Source organism: Nomascus leucogenys, chromosome 1a (genome assembly GCF_006542625.1).
Source record: "Nomascus leucogenys isolate Asia chromosome 1a, Asia_NLE_v1, whole genome shotgun sequence".
Taxonomy (NCBI): Eukaryota; Metazoa; Chordata; class Mammalia; order Primates; family Hylobatidae; genus Nomascus; species Nomascus leucogenys.
Window position 1 is genome coordinate 29,938,753 of NC_044381.1, and position 14,689 is coordinate 29,953,441.

The following is a 14,689-nucleotide window of genomic DNA, read 5'->3' on the forward strand; positions in this document are numbered from 1 at the left end:
ATGAACTCATCCTTTTTTATGGCTGCATAGTATTCCATGGTATATATGTGCCACATTGTCTTTTTTTTTTTTTTTTTTCTTGAGATGGAGTCTCGCTCTGTCGCCCAGGCTGGAGTGTAGTGGTGCAATCTCGGCTCACTGCAAGCTCCACCTCCCAGGTTCACACCATTCTCCTGCCTCAGCCTCTCCGAGTAGCTGGGACTACAGGCGCCCGCCACCAGGCCTGGCCAATTTTTTTTGTATTTTTAGTAGAGACGGGGTTTCACCGTGGTCTCGATCTCCTGACCTCGTGATCCACCCACCTCGGCCTCCCAAAGTGCTGGGATTACAAGCGTGAGCCACCGCGCCCGGCCATGTGACATTTTCTTAATCCAGTCTATCACTGATGGACATTTTGGTTGGTTCCCAGTCTTTGCTATTGTGAATAGTGCTGCAATAAACATATGTGTGCATGTGTCTTTATAGCAGCGTGATTTATAATCCTTTGGGTATATACCCAGTAATGGGATGGCTGGGTCAAATGGTATTTCTAGTTCTAGATCCTTGAGGAGTCACCACACTGTCTTCCACAATGGTTGAACTAGTTTACAGTCCCACCAACAGTGTAAAAGTGTTCCTATTTCTCCACATCCTCTCCAGCGCCTGTTGTTTCCTGACTTTTTAATGATTGCCATTCTAACTGGTGTGAGATGGTATCTCATTGTGGTTTTGATTTGCATTTCTCTGATGGCCAGTGATGATGAGCATTTTTTCATTTGTCTGTTGGCTGCATAAATGTCTTCTTTTGAGAAGTGTCTGTTCATATCCTTTGCCCACTTTTTGATGGGGTTAATTTAACAAAAACAAATTAAATGACATAATATGAAACCCTTATAATGATGCCTGGAAATTTGTATTCTATTATTATTATTGTTAATAATGAAGACTTAATGTAGCCTGAGCTCTTTCTACTGTACTACGTACAAGATGACATGATAGGATGAACAACGGTCTGGACCAAGTGATTAGAATATATTTGGAGAAAGGATCTCAGCAATATATAGTAATAGATTGAAAATGGGATAAGACATGTCTTCAAGACTTCTGATTGGTTATGTAAATTACAATAATGAGTCTCATATAATTAAGTCTTTAGGGCCTTATTCTTGAAATTTCTAAAAGTTTTGAATATCTTTGCCTGAAGCCATTTAAAGTTATCACTTAGAAATTAGCAGAAGTCCCTGAGAGCAAGAAATATTTAACTTGCCTCCCTGAGCCCAAGGAAGATTCTTTAGAGAATTTCCTGGGACTTCTCAATGGGACGATGTTTCCACCTGGGCTTCAAGGGCAAATGAAATGTGCCATATTCACAAATTGAACTGCCCAATGTTTTCTTCTCCTCTTACTTTTGAACTAGCAGAACCAAATTACCTTTCCTTTGTAAATATATCTGATGTAATGTATGCTGTTTTGAAACAATTTAGAAATAACACCTTTGTTATCAATGTTTTACAGATAATATACCCTGTGTCATCATGGCTTCCAAACAGTAATCCCTTCTTCAGAAATTCATCAGCTTCACAGAAAATTTTGTTGAACAGCCTAAAAATAGAAGATCAAGGCAAAACAATCAGCTGTGTATTGCAACCTAGGAAGTGAGCTGACCTTCCAATTTGAGGTAATTGCTGAAGCCATACTACTAACACAAATCGAAGGGCGGGGGGTGGTTAGCCTTATGAAATGAATCGAAATAAGCCATGTCTTTTGAAAATGTAGTATTTCTTATTAGAGAAAGTGTACAATCCAAGAGGATTGTTTCAGATATAGTTAGAAAATTGAAAAAAAGAAAAAATATTATCAAAAGACTGCTTGCATATCCAAAGTAATTTGAGCATTCAAAACAGACGATATTTAGGTTTATAGTTGTTTTCATGAACAGTCCTTCTACAGAATAGGATTATAATTTCTAACTGGGAATAAAGATTCATTGGTGAAAATACAGTTTTGTGGTCCTCACTTTATTACAAGCACACGTATATGCATCTAAAAGTATCATCTCTCTTCTGTTGCTCAATAAGCTGCCAATCTGTACTCTTGGTCCAGAATGCAAAGCAGTCTGTTACCACCAAAGTTCGGATTCTGTGGCCATTTAAATCACAGCACCAATTCAGTTTGATTTTGTTCAGTTTAGCAAATGTTCGTCCAATACTAATCATGAGTAGACAATGTTCTAGCATGGTCCCTGTCCCAGAACCTCTAACTAGGCATACTATTTGAAACACAAACGCTTTATTACTTATCCTTGAATATATCTTTGAATTTGTGAAAATGCAAATAAAGAGGAGCAATGAGTCTTCAGTTAATAGGAAGAATTTTGGCTTCTTATGCTTACATGAGTATTTTGGAGATGTTTGAACATTTTTAATTTTTTTGTTGCTGGTAATACATTTGTATAGTGACTTTAGATGTAACATTTGTGAGATATACACACACATTTAGATTTTAGATGAATGAACTGAAATAGCGTCTATTTAAAAATGTCACCCTATACGTTCCTTGTTTTAAACTGCAGTCGACTTTTGTTATAATGGTATAACACTGTTCACTGCAAAGTGAGTAGACTTTGGTATAATGCGCATCCGTCTTGTATCATGAATGTGATAAAAAATAGGTTGACTTAGATGAAAGGAGACTTGATATATGAGAAAGTGTGACTGATGAAATTCCAAAGATACTTGTGCAGCGGTTGATACTGGGGACAGAGATATAAAAGAACTTGAGAGAAGAACAAGTCAGTAGAATATAAGAAGAAACAAAAATAGTGCTTACTACATGCTATGTACTTTACATGCATTGCCTATTTATTCTCCCGAGAACCCCATTATAAGCCTATTAAGACCCCCATGTTATAGATGAAGATAGTGAGATTCAGAGAATTTATAAATTGCCTATGGTCACAGCTAGTAACTGGCCAAGATAGGACTTAAGCACATGTTCTCTCTATTAGACAAAGTGGACTTGACACAATAATAGCTGCATCGCGGCAGTGGTGAGAAGAATGTTTCTTACCATGAAATTGCTTCTCAGTCATAATTTAACAGGGATTTGGAATTGAGGTGGCATTATTTATAACATAGCATTAAAAAAGTGAATCTAGGATTTAGATTAAAAAGGATGTATTTCTAGGTTATAAAAGAATCCCGAAGTGTAAAAACTGGAGTCGATGGAAATAAGGGCAAAATAGACTGAAAGGAGAAATACCCTTATAGTGGCCAAAGGCAGATGTGGTTAGTCAGAAGCTGGTTGAAATAAGTTCAAACAACTCAATTTAGACCTTAAACTTGTGCCAAGTTTTGTGAATACAGAAAAATGGCCTATGTGTTAAGCGCCTGGTTTGTTTTCAGAAATTACTTTTGTTTTGTGAACTAAGTGGAGGATTTTCATCAATGGACAATGGTACTACTGGAAATTTGTCTGTGTAGAGGGGTAGTGGGGTTGGGAGAAATGACTGTTCCTGAGGAAAAATTAAAAGAGATTACTTGAGACTTTCTGAGGCAAGGTTAAGCAAAATCTACCATTCCCAATTCCCAGGGAATGGCTATTTTCCAGTGGATATTTTCCGGCAGTTATCACCTAAAGTGAGATGTGCCATTAGAACACATATCTTTAGTCATAGTCTTTCTTTGCATCACGTTCAATTGGACTCAGGCAGTAACCAATTAAAATGGCAACTAAAAGGTGTTTGCATTAGAGAATGAAAAGACAAACCAGCTACTGGGAGACAATATATGCAAATCGCATGATAAATAACTCATATCCAAAATATATAAAGAACTCTCAAAACTCAACAAGAAAAAAAACCTCAATTAAAAATGAGCAATAGAACCAGCATGGTGGTGCATGCCTGTAGTTCTGTGTTCTGGTTAAATTGGTAGTTGCATGAATCTCTAGTCCCAGATACTCAGAGGCTGAGGTGGGAGAATGGCTTGAGGCCAGGAGTTTGAGGACAGCCTGGGAAAAATAGCTAGACCCTCATTTGTTAACAAAAAAAGGGGGCAAAAGATACTTTAGTAAAGAATGGAAAAACATCATCAGTCATCAAGGAAATGTAAAATAAAATCATAATTAAGTATGACTATTAGAATGGATATATCTATTAGAATGGATAAAAAATTACTGACAATATTAAATGATGAGATAGGAAGCAAGTGGAACTCTCATACATTGTTGGTTGAAATGCAAAACTGGTACAGCCACTCTGGAAAACTGTTTGGCAGCTTCTTATACATTTAAACATGCTTATTGTCTCATTCCCGGATATTCTAAAAAAATGAAAGCTTATTATGGTCATACAAAAATTGGGGCAGAAATATTTGTAGTAGCTCTATTCATAATTGCCTCAAACTGGAAACAATCCAAATGTCCTGCAAAAGGTGAACAGATAGGCAAAATACAGTGATCTACTCAATAGAATACTATTTAGGAATAATAACTTGAATGGATCTCAGAGACTTCATCTAAGTGAAAGAAGCCCAACCCCTGTGGCTCATAAGATTCTATTTATATGACATTATGGTAAACGTAGAACTATAGGGATAGAAATATCAGTGGTTGCCAGGATGTATAGGTAGGTGACTATAGGTATAGAGGTGACTAAGAAAAGAATATCACAAAGAAGTGTTTTGGGGTAATAGAAGAGTTCTGTGTTCTGGTTATGGCTGTGGTTATATGAATCTATACATGCTTTAAAATTCATAGAACCATACACTAAAACATAAAAAGTCAATTTATGGTATGACATCTAACTGTATGATAATTTTAAAAAACAACAAAAAAATTCCACCTCTAACCAAAGAAAAAGGCGTTTGCACTTTAACACGAAGATTTCGTATTATTGGGCTTCACATGAATTGGTCGTGTTCTCTGGATAATCAGGAACGCAGTAATCACTGGTTGGGTTCATTTCTGATGATTCTCCCTCCAGATTGACACACTTCTTTCAGTGTTGGAATACGTATGGGTTATTGTTGAGTTCTCCTGACCTGGGAGTGAGGTTTTAAAGTAAATTACCAAATCTCTTATGCAATACACTCTGTATTGCTTTTATAATTCATTAAAAAACCTCAGGCAAGTATGGGCCACAAACAGGTAGTCTTGGAGCCTAGGCAGTGCTACATATTAGTTATATGACTTCAGGCTGAACTCTCTCACTTTAGGTTTTCTTATCTTTCAAATGATAATGTGGAGTTTAAATTAAGTAATGTGAAAAACAAAATCACAAAGTTCCTGGCCAAGAATGAGTGATCAATATCATAAGCCTTCCCCTCATATTTCTCTTCCTTTCATTGTTAATTCTTTTCATTCCCTTTCCCTATATTCCTTCCTCCTCTTCCCTATTTTCTCGTTCTTCAATACTTTTATTGGGTTCGTGGCAAATTTTTATATTGTACATTGGGATACTTGGATTTACCACGTAAATAAATTATATAAATTTTTTTGACTTCTTACAGGTAAAAGAAAGACATTTAAATGGCATGGGAAAACCAAACCCTTCTGGTGGAATTTTTTCTGAAGGGACTTTCTGGTCACCCAAGGCTTGAGTTACTCTTTTCTGTGCTAATCTTCATAATGTATGTGGTCATCCTTCTGGGGAATGGTACTCTCATTTTAATCAGCATCTTGGACCCTCACCTTCACACCCCTATGTACTTCTTTCTGAGGAACCTCTCCTTCTTGGACATCTGCTACACCACCACCTCTATTCCCTCCACGCTGGTGAGCTTCCTTTCAGAAAGAAAGACCATTTCCTTTTCTGGCTGTGCAGTGCAGGTGTTCCTTGGCTTGGCCATGGGAACAACAGAGTGTGTGCTCCTGGGCATGATGGCCTGTGACTGCTATGTGGCTATCTGCAACCCTCTGAGATATCCCATTATCATGAGCAAGGATGCCTATGTACCCATGGCTGTTGGGTCCTGGTTTGCAGGGATTGTCAACTCTGCAGTACAAACTACATTTGTAGTACAATTGCCTTTCTGCAGGAATAATGTCATCAATCGTTTCTCCTGTGAAATTCTAGCTGTCATGAAGATGGCCTGTGCTGACATCTCAGGCAATGAGTTCCTCATGCTTGTGGCCACAATATTGTTCACACTGATGCCACTGCTCTTGATAGTTATCTCTTACTCATTAATCATTTCCAGCATCCTCAAGATTCACTCCTCTGAGGGTAGAAGCAAAGCTTTCTCTACTTGCTCAGCCCATCTGACTGTGGTCATAATATTCTATGGGACCATCCTCTTCATGTATATGAAGCCCAAGTCTAAAAAGACACTTAATTCAGATGACCTGGATGCTACCGACAAAATTATATCCATGTTCTATGGGGTGATGACTCCCATGATGAATCCTTTAATCTACAGTCTTAGAAACAAGGATGTGAAAGAGGCAGTAAAACACCTACTGAACAGAAGGTTCTTTAGCAAGTGAGTGCAAAATGTACTGGAGTGTGAACACACTTGATATTGTTGAAACTTCAGAATTATGTTAGAATTTTGGATACTTTTACTGTTTTTCTGCATTTTCATATATTATGTTAAAATAATGAGATACAGCATTTCAAAATTATTGCATGTTCACTGTAGAGAATTTGTAAGATACAGGGCAGTAGGATGAAGAAGACAGAGGGGTTACCTATTACTCTAATAGTGGGAAATGGCTACTTTTCAACATTTTGAACAGTATCTTTCATATTATGGTTTTTTATTTTTGCTGTATTGGAATTGGGTGCGATGTGCCTGTTTATGTTCACTTTTCTACATAACGTTATTTCATAGGCAACATTTCATTGAATCTTTCAAAATAAATAAAGCCCTCTGTTGTAGAAAAAGCAAAACAGAAAAAACCCAATATACTGCACACACATTTTCCAGTGGCAGGCCTTGTGTTATAGTTTCACATTAATCTCCAGATCCTGTTGAGTCATTAAATACTATTTTCTTGTTCTGTATTTAAATTTTTTTTGTGAAGGTGAGTATTTGGGACTATCAAGGGGGTGTAGATAAATAGAGTTTAAAAGCAGGGCCTATGCAATCAATCGGGATATCCTGCTATATGGTCTTTCTTTGCTTTAACTTGTATGTTGGCTTTAGCATAAAGAACATTTTGCAAAATTAAAAATAGGTTTGAAAATCAGTCTGCTGGTCCAGATAATAATGTGGACCAGTTTTGGGTTGAATGGAGTGTCCTATCAATGCCCATTTAGAAGATGCCAGATTTCTTTGCTATCCCAAGGGAATTCCAAGATTTTTCCAAGTCTTGGAAGAATGACCAAGCTTTTAATTTTTAGTAAGAATACTATTGATGTCTTGTCTCTGTTACTAACCAGCTTGATTTGAGGAAGAAGAGGATTGGGGAATGTCAGACATTATCTTGCTTTTCCCTGGTTTTTATGTCAACATTTTACTCTATGTGAAGAACATTTTAAATTTACAGCCTAAGACGAATGATGAAGTGTGTTCAGGAGTGAACCACCTTCTAAGTAATCAGTTTAGCCGAATCAATTTTTATTAATGGACCAGTGAATTTAGAGTATATTGGGCATAAACATATTTTACGTAGACAAGTAAGAATTACCTGCTTGTGGAATCTTTGGGTTTAGTCACTTACTTAATCCTCCCAAGTTCACTTGTTAATTTTAGTGGAGGGAATATTAAACAGTCACAAACTATATTTAAATATATCCATCATAGCTGTTTACAGATTAAATCCGATGGTAAGAGTTGAGATCATTGATAATTAAATTTACATCCTGACAAAATGGGCTATGAAAATCTCTTAGTTCCCATACACAGTTCATTGGACTTTTTGCACCCACTAAGAATTCCTGGTAGTAGAAAACTCTGGAAGTCAGGCATTTTATGTTTGACTCGTAGTCAGGTTGTCTTGGATGCTCAAATGCTAATTTTGTTTTCCTTCACAGCTTAAATCCAGCCACTTTGAGAAATTCTCTGGGATGACTGAGGTAGCTCCATAGTCTTATATCAGATTTATACCATTTTTTATTATTATACTCTAAGTTATAGGGTACCTGTGCACAACATGCAGGTTTGTTACATAGGTATACATGTGCCATGTTGGTTTGCTCCTCTCATCAACTCGTCATTTACATTAGGTATTTCTCCTAATGCTATTCCTCTCCCAACACACTACCCGCTGACAGGCCCCAGTGTGTGATGTTCCCCACCCTGTGTCCAAGTGTTCTTATTGTTGAATTCCCACCTATGAGTGAGAACATGTAGTGTTTGGTTTTCTGTCCTTGTGATAGTTTGGTGAGAATGATGGTTTCCAGTTTCATCCATGTCCCTGCAAAGGACATGAACGCATCCTTTTTTATGGCTGCATAGTATTCCATGGTATATATGTGCTACATTTTCTTAATCCAGTCTATCATTGTGGACATTTGGGTTGGTTCCAAGTCTTTGCTATTGTGAATAGTGCCACAGTAAACATACGTGTACATGTGTCTTTATAGTAGCATGATTTATAGTCCTTTGGGTATATACCCAGCAATGGGATGGCTGGGTCAAATGGTATTTCTAGTTCTAGATCCTTGAAGAATCTCTACACTGTCTTCCAGAATGGTTGAACTAGTTTACAGTCCCACCAACAGAGTAAAAGCATTCCTATTTCTTCACATCCTGTCTAGCACCTGTTGTTTCCTGACTTTTTAATGATCACCATTCTAACTGGCGTGAGATGGTATCTCATTGTGGTTTTGATTTGCATTTCTCTGATGACCAGTGATGATGAGCATTTTCTCATGTGTCTGTTGGCTGCATAAATGTCATCTTTTGAGAAGTTTCTGTTCATATCTTGCCCACTTTTTGATGGGGTTGTTTTTTTCTTGTAAATTTATTTAAGTTCTTTGTAGATTCTGGATATTAGAGATTTATACATTTTTGATAGAAAATTAATTAAAGCAAGAAGAAATTTTAAAGCACACATTTCTCCTCACAGGAGAATATTAGGACAGTTTTTCTCTCACAAGGTTGTAGAATCAAGGTCTGAAGTAAATAAGGGCCTGCTAACTGTCTTGATATATTTATGTGTTCAAATTTGCTGGGCAAAATACACAATCATTATAATACTGACATAAAGCTTTATTTTAATACTTGAGCCTCTAGAGGAGTTTTCATTCAGAAAGTTTATTTTAAAAGCTTATGGAGGATCTTTTTGTTCTTAGCAATTTGTTTTTTCTAATTTGGAGACAAAGATAAACTTATCTGATATACCAGGCATGTGTGTGTGTGTGTGTGTGTGTGTGTATGTGTGTGTGTAGTGTGTGCGTGTTCCTGTGATTTTTCTACCAGATAGCAAAATCTACAATTTCTTAGTGTAACCGAAGAAGCAAGCCACACCCCCATCACATGCTCTGCCAGAGGGATAAGGGAATTTTTCCTGTTTCACTTCCATAGCACACTAAGCCATCATTTTAATCACAGCTTTCACCACTATGTATTGAAATCCACTAATTACGTGAATGTTTTTCTTACTAACTATATGATTCTTGAAGGTAAGGACTGTGTCTGAGGCATTTTTATATTTGCAGATGTTCTTTCTACAAGTTTCATAGAGTAGATATATAATACATTTCATGTAAACAAGTGATTTAAAAATGTAAAATACCCAATAGAAAAATGAATAGAGGACATGAGTGCACAACTCACATGAAAGAATATAAAACTTTTTAAGACACACCAAAAGGTAAATAGTAAATATCTATAAAGATTAAAATGCCATTTACAGTAATAACAAGATACCATTTTAAGCCCTTTAGATTAGATTGAAAATCTGAATTATTGACAACATCCAGTGTTGATAAGAGGAAGATAAAATTAGCAACACCATAACACTGGCGGGAACATAAATTAGTATTATCCTTTTAGATTCATAAAACATCTTCGTTGATTTTGACCCACTCATTTCACTTTTAGAATTCTATCTGAAAAAATTTTGAAATTATTTTGATAAAAATAAATTTTAAAAATAAGAGAAAAAATGAAAAAAATCATTCAGAAGAGTTCATCCTTAAGATGCCTCAGTTTACTCTCGTTAGAGAAAGGCAAATTATTTTAGCCTAAGTTATTACATTGTTTTATGATTAGGATCAGCCTCCTTTCTGAACTGTGGTTTTTGCCAGGCTGTTTAATTATAGTTTATTCTTGGCTTTGTTTTTTACACCATTATATACTGCTTGAGTGTATCTTTTCTTGTCTTGCCTTCTTTTACCTTCTGTTTCTGTCCCTGCCTTCTTTCCTCTCTTATTCCCTCCCTTCCTTTGTCCTTTTCCCATTCCTCCATCCTTCTCTTCCTTCTGTCCTATCATTCTTTTTTTTTTTACAGTAGGTATCACCATTAGAATAAATGAAAATATATCAATGTAAAGAGTATACCAATAAACTCATCGTTACATGAAAATATCATAAATTGAAAATGGATTTAGTATATCTAACTTGCCAAACATCACAGCTTAGCCTGGCCTACCTTAAATGTGCTCAGAAGACTTACATTAGCCTATGGGTGGGCAGAATCATGTAACACAGAGCCTATTTTGTATTAAAGTGTTGAATATCCTAAGTAATTTATTGAATATTGTGCTGAAAGTGAAAAGTAGAATGGTTGTATAGGTTCTTGAAGTACAGTTTTTACTGAATGCATATTATTTCACACCATCTGTAAATATATGTTTATTCAGAGTCAACTTTTACCGTAAACTAAATCCATAAAGTGAATGGGAAATCTGTGTACAGAAAACATCAATTATACTTCCAAAATGATGAGAGAGATTGAGAGAGAGAGAGAGAGAGAGAGAGAGAGAGAGAGAGAGAGAGAGAGAAGCTCCCTTCTGATTTTGTGTATGAAATAGAGTAATAGGCCTCTCCCATCATTAGGTCTTCAGGGCTTTATTTCTGAAGTTTCATAAGTTTTATACACCTTTCATCTTGGAGGCAATTTAAAGTTGTGCACAGAGGTTTAGAAGAGTCCATAAGAGCAGAATATTTAAATTGTTTCTTAAATCCTGAGGCAGATCTTTAGGAATTTGTGGGTCTCCACAATGGGGTGGTATTTCAGCCTGCACTTCAGAGGCAAATTCAATTTGCCCTATTCCTAAAATTTATTGCCAAATATTAATTTTCATTCTATTTTTTTTTTCATTCTATTTTTAAACTAGAGGAATCTGATGATACTTTTTCTGAACTAGAGGAATTTCATGACACTTTATCCTAGTAATCATGTCCATAACACCATGTTTCTGTAAACATCAACTAGTAATCAATTTCTACGATAAAATGATTACTTACTCGTCTTGCCTCTTTGGAGATTCAGCTACTAATGAGTGGCTATGAAGACTGGCTGCAAGTAGAAAAGTAAGACAAAAGTGTCTGTTGCTATTGCAACCTATAAAGAGAGGCAACCTCTGGTTTGGAGGTAAGTTACTGCAAAAACAAGAACAATGTTTCAACTGTAAGCGACACTTGGACTGATCGGTTAAATCAGTTTGAAAATATTTTTTTTTCTCATTTGAGAGTGACTTTGAATATTGGAAATGGAATTTAAGTGTCTATTCACTGGGATGTAGTAGGAACAAAATAAAAGCCGTGAGACCAAAAGAGCAATGCTGCATGCAAAGGCAATTGAACAAAAACTGAATTTGCCCAGCCCTTACGAATTACTTTTTGTCAGTGTGCAGTTTTTTACGACATTACAAAGTACTTGGACACTGTGTCATCTACTTTAGCTAATTAAATCACACTTCACAGTAAATAGCAGATTGTGTGTTCTTTAGTATGGAATTCATATTAAACAAATCCTTGACTATGGTTCCCTAGCAGTACTCAGGTCCATTTGGTTCAGTTACCCGTGAACCAATTGAACTGTGTGCTAGGTACTATGCCAGGGACTCTTTATACTACAATGTCACGTGAGGAGAACATTATGATAAATTTAGAAAATAAAAAAAAAACCTAAATAATCTCTTGGGATCTGAAATATATAATTTGCCAAAGGAATGCACAGTCAGAAAGAGACCATCATAGGGAATATCCTTATGTGCTTGCATTAGCATTGGTGACTATTTTGAATATTTGCTTTTCTGTCATTAGGTCATGACTGTAATAGTGAGTAACTTTCCTTTTCCTCTTTTATGTTAATAGGCTGGCTCAAGATGTTAAAATAGTTTCAGTCAAGAAAAACTCAGCCATGTGTTTTAAAACTAGGAACACACTGGCACCTTATTAAAATCCTATCTTTTATACCTAATGTAAATGATGAGTTAATGGGTGCAACATTACCAACATGGCACATGTATACATATGTAACAAACCTGCACGTTGTGCACAAGTACCCTAGAACTTAAAGTATTGTAATAAAAAAAGACTTCAAAAAAAAGACAAGGTATTATATCCAATAAAACTGTCAAGTATAAGAGGACACAATAAACTGTTATCAACATGAAAAAAAATAAAATCCTATCTTTTTTATGAAATAAATTGACTTCGATAAAAGGAGGATCTTTTGGATGATTTTTCTTTTCTGCCACCTAATTCACTGGCATCCAAAGGGTTGGAGTGACAGTGATAAAATATATCAGAATTTAAAAAAAATGAATATAATACCATTTATTAGAACATTGTGTGCGATCTGACTAAGTAAGCCACATATACCTGACCTCATGGAAGGATGATAATGACTAGCTCAGGGATGTAAAAATCTCTTAACAGAATGAAAAGTCATAAAAGACAAGCATGAAGGAAATCACTAACAATAGGAACCATTACTGTGCTAAGTGAGTTACACACATCATCTCATTTAATCTTATGCACAAGTACATGGTATAGATGTTGTTCATATCTTCATTCTACTGATGATGATGGTGATCAGAGACATGTCCAGGTCACCTAGTTAATAAGGGGCAGAGATGGCATTTGAACCAAGCCTCCTCCAAAGCCTGTGCCCTTGACAATATTATGAAATGTGCTTGATAGTATATCTTGTAGCACAGAGGTAGCTCATGAAATAATGATTTTTGCAGATAGCAGATTTTTACAGGTGTGCATATAATCTCCATTATCCAAAGAACTCCACATTGCAAAATGCTCTGTGGGGTCTCAAGTAGTGAATACCTTAATCCAGAAAATCTGAAAAATTCTAGAAAATGTAAATTGTATAAAAAGCTACAAACCGATAGGGGGAATTTAGAATAGGGAAATCAGGTTGGGTTTGAAGTGATCCTGAAGAGACTAATTATGTCTCGAAATTGAGAAGATGGGCCTGAGATTCAGAGCAAAGTACCTCATAACGTTAGGTGGAGGAAGTATTCTGAAGATAAAAGGCTCCTTGAACCTGAAAACGGAAAAGAATAATAGCCAACATTAACTGAGCCGTAATTTTATCCCAGGAACTTTGCTAGATCATAAAAACATTAAAATGTTTAGTGGAAAAAAAGTGACATGGAATTGGATATTAGACCCTAAGCCAGGTCAAAGAATAGCCTAGAGCTTGTTGGTAGGAAATGAGACAGACATAGTACTGCAAGTCCTATTGATACTAAATAAATTATCTTAAGTATTGGGAATGTGACTGTAAAGTACCTGTTCATCCTCAGCAATTACCATTTAGTGTGTGATATTGAACAAGTTAGAACAATTTTCAAACGCATGTGGTCATGTCCTATGGCAATGGATGGCTTTAATGTAGTATGCTATTGGAAAGGTGAAAGGAGAAAGGCTAGGAATCCCACAAACAAGAACTCTTTAGCTTAAATATTATTTTATCAATAGGAAATACATTCAGAGGTTCAAAATTTTACAAATGTACTAAAGGGTATACTGTTAACACTCCCACCCCAATTAATAAGCTATATATTCCCTTTTCTGGGGATAACAAACTATTGTTTGTTTTTCTAGAGATACTCTGTGTGTGAGCAAAAATACATGCATGTATATATACACATACACATATACATATATAATCTTTTTTACACAAATGATAGTGTGCCATATATACTGTTCTATTACTTTTCCATTTAATGTTTCTTGAAGATCTTTCCACATCAGTGCACAAAACATCCTTACTCCTTTTGACGGCAGTATAGTATTGCATTATTTCTATGTTTTCTTCTTGTGGAAATTTAAACTGTTTGCTACATCTGCTGTTACAAATAATACTTTAATGAATCCATTTGTACTAAAATCACTTTGACATGTGCCAGTATATCTGTATGATAATTACTGAGAAGTCAGTCTGTGGTCAAATGTTATACATATGTATTTGTTATTTTGATAAATATTGCCACAGAGTGGGAGGTATTAGGGAATTTCTGTTTGAAAGTTCCCTGGGATTTTGGTCACTGGTTTCTTAAATATTCTTTTCAGCTAATAACAAAGTATCAAATAGGATAAAGATATGTCAATTAATGATAACAGTCACAATTTTTGTGTGTCTGTATACTGTATATATAATATTTGTATATTTATATTGTATATAACATATATTTTCTACATATAAAATATATAACTATGTATTCCATTTTGTATATAACTATCTTTATTATTTCCTTAGGCTATATCTCAGACACAGAATGTGTGGGCCAAAATTCATAAACTTTTGCCTGTGGTATAAAAGGAAGACATTTGGTAATCTATAGGGATTG

General features: G+C 35.6%; 1 protein-coding gene across 1 annotated transcript; it reads left to right on the forward strand.

Moving 5' to 3' along the window:
- Positions 1 to 1,499: 1,499 nt before the first annotated feature.
- LOC100605289 (olfactory receptor 13C9) lies at positions 1,500 to 6,630 on the forward strand. The gene is made up of 2 exons (XM_003260312.2): positions 1,500 to 1,657; positions 5,490 to 6,630. Exon 2 carries the CDS (start codon positions 5,509 to 5,511, stop codon positions 6,463 to 6,465), a length of 957 nt encoding a protein of 318 aa, XP_003260360.1. The 5' UTR covers positions 1,500 to 1,657; positions 5,490 to 5,508; the 3' UTR covers positions 6,466 to 6,630.
- Positions 6,631 to 14,689: the final 8,059 nt, after the last annotated feature.